The 4870-nt window shown below is 40.1% G+C and overlaps 1 protein-coding gene across 1 annotated transcript; it reads left to right on the top strand.

Moving 5' to 3' along the window:
* Positions 1 to 460: 460 nt before the first annotated feature.
* Positions 461 to 1399, top strand: LOC142844853 (olfactory receptor 4F3/4F16/4F29-like). Its single transcript, XM_075963652.1, has one exon. The coding sequence runs from the start codon at positions 461 to 463 to the stop codon at positions 1397 to 1399; it is 939 nt and encodes a 312-aa protein (XP_075819767.1).
* Positions 1400 to 4870: the final 3471 nt, after the last annotated feature.

The raw sequence follows: 4870 nt of genomic DNA on the forward strand, positions 1-4870 counted from the left end.
TGGATGTAAGCTGGATGGGATAGGAAGAGAGAGGAGGTTCCGGGCAGTGTAGCCCTGTAGGTTGATCAGGAAGTGTAGGCGGGCTGTTCCCGGGTGCCGCAGCACTCACTCACCACAATGATGTCTCACTAGGTGCCCTGATTGCAACTCCGTGCTGCTTGGTTCGCTGGCATACAAAGGGCCCACCCTGCTTGCTGCAGGCGGGCTATGGGGACCTGATAATACCACTTTTAAGAAGTGTGAAGTGATGTTTTAGTGTGGTTAAAATTTATACCTCTTTGTTAATTAGTCACGTTAATATTCTTCAGATATCTGTTGGTTTTTAGGTTGACCATGACATTAAAGTACAAATAGGGTTTCACACATTTCAGATTTTTCCTTCTAGTCTATCTATTAATATAATTATACTAATTTACAGCTTCTCCCAATTTCCCTTTAGGTAGTACTGACAACAAAGCCAATGGAAAGAGTGAATTGCTCTGTCTCATCAGAGTTTGTGTTCCTGGGACTCACCAACTCCTGGGATGTCCAACTGCTGCTCTTTGTGTTCTCCTCAGTGTTGTATCTGGCAAGCATGATGGGAAACTGCCTCATAGTTTTCACTGTGGCCTCTGACCATCACTTACATTCCCCTATGTACTTTCTTTTGTCCATCCTCTCTTTAGTTGATGTAGGTATTTCTTCTGCCACTTCACCCAAGATGATTTATGATTTATTAAAAAAACACAAAGTCATCTCCTTTAGAGGCTGTGTCACTCAGATCTTCTTCATCCATGCCATCGGTGGTGTAGAGATGGTGCTGCTCATAGGCATGGCCTTTGATAGATATGTGGCCATATGTAAGCCTCTCCACTATCTGACCTTGATGAGCCCCAAGATGTGCATCTCCTTTTTGATTACTGCCTTGGTAGTTGGCCCTATGCACTCTGTGATACAACTGGCTTTCATAGTAAATTTACCTCTCTGTGGTCCTAATATATTGGACAGCTTCTACTGTGACCTTCCTCAATTCATCAAACTTGCTAGCATGAACACATACAGACTGGAATTAGTGGTCTCAGTCAATAGTGGATTCATGTCTGTGTGTTCCTTCATCATTCTGATCATTTCCTATATTGTCATCATATTTACTGTTCTGAAACACTCTTCAAGTGGTTCCTCCAAGGCCCTGTCTACGCTCTCAGCCCATGTGACTGTGGTGGTCTTATTCTTTGGTCCTACCATAGTTTTCTATATGTGGCCTTCTTCCTCTACACACCTGGATAAGTTTCTGGCCCTGTTTGATGCAGTTGTCACTCCATTTTTGAACCCTGTGATCTATACATTGAGAAATCAAGAAATGAAAATGGCAATAAGGAGAATATTCAGACAGCTAATGGGATATAGACAAATCTCCTGAATAACTGCATTGTAAACAGTCTTAACTGAGCATGGAAATTCATTATTGGCCAACCTCTCAAGAAAGCCTTTGCATATGTGGATAGGTTTAAGTATACATACATACATGTATGCCATTTTATCTGTTTCTTATAAGGAAAAGACAAATTTATTCTGTACATTGACACCAAATTACATATATTTATAGATAATGATTTTATAAATAAATATCCTTAATTCTTAAGGATTAGCATTTGTTTGAAACAAACTCTCAGACATACAGAAGTGGAAATGTTTCTTTAAACCTTTCAGAACAGGAAAAATTTTATTTATTTATTTATTTTTAATTTATTTATTTATTAAAGATTTCTGTCTCTTCCCCGCCACCGCCTCCCATTTCCCTCCCCCTCCCCCAATTAAGTCTCCCCCCAGCCCGAAAAGCAATCAGGGTTCCCTGGCCTGTGGGAAGTCCAAGGAACCCCCACCTCCATCCAGGTCTAGTAAGTTGAGCATCCAAACTGCCTAGGCTCCCATGAAGCCAGTGCGTGCAGTAGGATCAGAAACCCATTGCCATTGTTCTTGAGTTCTCAGTAGTCCTCATTGTCCACTATGTTCAGAGAGTCCGGTTTTATCCCAGGCTTTTCCAGACCCAGGCCAGCTGGCCTTGGTGAGTTCCCAATAGAACATCCCCATTGTCTCAATGTGTGGGTGCACCCCTCGCGATCCTGAGTTCCATGCTCGTGCTCTCTCTCTTTCTGCTCCTGATTTGGACCTTGAGATTTCAGTCCTGTGCTCCAATTTGGGTCTCTGTCTCTGTCTCCTTTCATCGCTTGCTGAAGGTTAATATTCAGGAGGATGCCTATATGTTTTTCTTTGGGTTCTCCTTATTTAGCTTCTCTAGGATCACTAATGCAATCCCCATCAAAATCCCATCAAAATTCTTCACAGATCTGGAGAAGACAATAATCAACTTTATATGGAATAACAAAAAACCCAGGATAGCCAAAACAATCTTATACAACAAAGGATCGTCTGGAGGCATTACCATCCCTGACTTCAAACTCTACTACAAAGCTACAGTATTGAAAACAGCTTGGTATTGGCATAAAAACAGAGAAGTCGACCAATGGAATCGAATAGAAGACCCTGACATTAACCCACAAACCTATGAACACCTGATTTACGATAAAGGAGCTAAAAGTATACAATGGAAAAAAGAGAGCATCTTCAACAAATTGTGCTGGCAAAACTGGATGTCAACCTGTAGAAGAATGAAAATAGATCCATATCTATCACCATGCACAAAACTCAAGTCCAAATGGATTAAAGACCTAAATATCAGTTTGAACACAGTGAACCTGATAGAAGAGAAAGTGGGAAGTACTCTACAACACATGGGCACAGGAGACCACTTCTTACGTATAACCCCAGCAGCACAGACATTAAGGACCTCATTGAATAAATGGGACCTCCTGAGATTGAGAAGCTTCTGTAAAGCAAAGGACACTGTCACTAAGACACAAAGGCAACCCACCAACTGGGAGAAGATCTTCACCAACCCCGCAACTGACAAAGGTCTGATCTCCAAAATATATAAAGAACTCAAGAAACTAGACCGTAAAAGGCTAATCAACCCAATTATAAAATGGGGCATTGAGCTGAACAGAGAATTCTCAACAGAAGAACTTCAAATGGCCAAAAGACACTTAAGGTCATGCTCAACTTCCTTAGCGATCAGGGAAATGCAAATCAAGACAACTTTAAGATACCATCTTACACCTGTCAGAATGGCTAAAATCAAAAATACCAATGATAGCCTTTGTTGGAGAGGTTGTGGAGAAAGGGGTACACTCATCCATTGCTGGTGGGAATGCAAACTTGTGCAACCACTTTGGAAGGCAGTATGGCGGTTTCTCAGGAAATTCGGGATCAACTTACCCCTGGACCCAGCAATACCACTCTTGGGAATATACCCAAGAGAGGCCTTATCATACAACAAAAGTATATGCTCTACAATGTTCATAGCAGCATTGTTTGTGATAGCCAGAACCTGGAAACAACCTAGATGCCCTTCAATGGAAGAATGGATGAAGAAAGTATGGAATTTATACATATTAGAGTACTACTCAGCAATAAAAAACAAGGACTTCATGAATTTTGCATACAAATGGATGGAAATAGAAAACACTATCCTGAGTGAGGTAAGCCAGACCCAAAAAGAGGAACATGGGATGTACTCACTCATATTTGGTTGCTAGCCATAAACCAAGGACATTGAGCTTATAATTAGTGATCCTAGAGAAGCTAAATAAGGAAAAATTTTATTTTGAATCGATAATACTCTCATGAACTGTAATTTCTGGTTATAATCCATGGAATATTTATATAGGGACATTGAATTGAGTAATTTTCTTTATCTGTACCTTGCACACATTCTTCTCCAATATTTTGGACTTTTCATATATTGGATGGAGTTTATAAATTTCCGAGCACCTGTGGGAGTCTAAACTGTGCAGACATGTAAGCTGCGTGGAATAGCAGGCAGAAGCCAAGGAATATTGTTGACTTTTTTTTTGCCTGAGGGAAAGTTATTCAAATTCATTCAACTTCTATTCACCTTTCCTCCATATGTTTCATCCTTTTCTTCCAAACATCATAATTTGGTTTCTGAGTTTTGCATGCACGAGTACAGCATTTATATCATTTTCACCTTGTCTTTGTAGCTCCTCCTAGGTCCTTTTCAAATCTTTCCCAAATTCATGACTGTTTCTTTTAATATTGCTGTGTATACACATACAGACATATAATTTTCCGAGCCCATTTAGATTTTCAAATATGCAGTGTGTTCATGGCTAACAACATGGGATTTGATGCCCTATCACTGATATCACTCATGGTGAATACTGATTCATATTCTCTCAGAATCCATTAATCACTGAAAGCAGAATGGCAGTCTGAGGTTCTCTCCCAGAGTCTATGATGTCTATAGCTATCAATATCTGGCTAGGTTTACTGTACCAAGCATGGATTCCTTCGTATTGAGTCCAGTTAGAGAACCTTTGGTTCTATTCCAGGTAGAAGTGCCATTCTTGCACTATTGAGGTTATCTTGCCAGGCTGGTCATTGTTATGGTGACTAGACTTTACAACTGGGTAGCACTATTGACTGTTTTTCTCTTTGCAGCTTGAATAGTGCCCCCAGGTATTATGAAATAACTGAATCATGATAAAGAAGAGAGCACACTACTTAAAGCAACAGAGAATAAGGAGTAGTGCTACCTCTGCTCCTTGCCATAGTGATGAAGTCATTATGAGTGCACAGTTTCAACATGTAGCTGCCAAGGTTGAATCTTAACCTTCGGGGGTGTTCCTACTTTGGCATCACCAAAATTCAATTTATATTCTTTAGATAAATAGAGTAGATCAATAATAAAATTTTTACAGAAATACAAATGAAGACAAGAAGAAGGTTTAGTGGACAATGTGCTTTATGG

This window comes from Microtus pennsylvanicus, chromosome 2 (assembly GCF_037038515.1).
Source record: "Microtus pennsylvanicus isolate mMicPen1 chromosome 2, mMicPen1.hap1, whole genome shotgun sequence".
Classification (NCBI taxonomy): Eukaryota; Metazoa; Chordata; class Mammalia; order Rodentia; family Cricetidae; genus Microtus; species Microtus pennsylvanicus.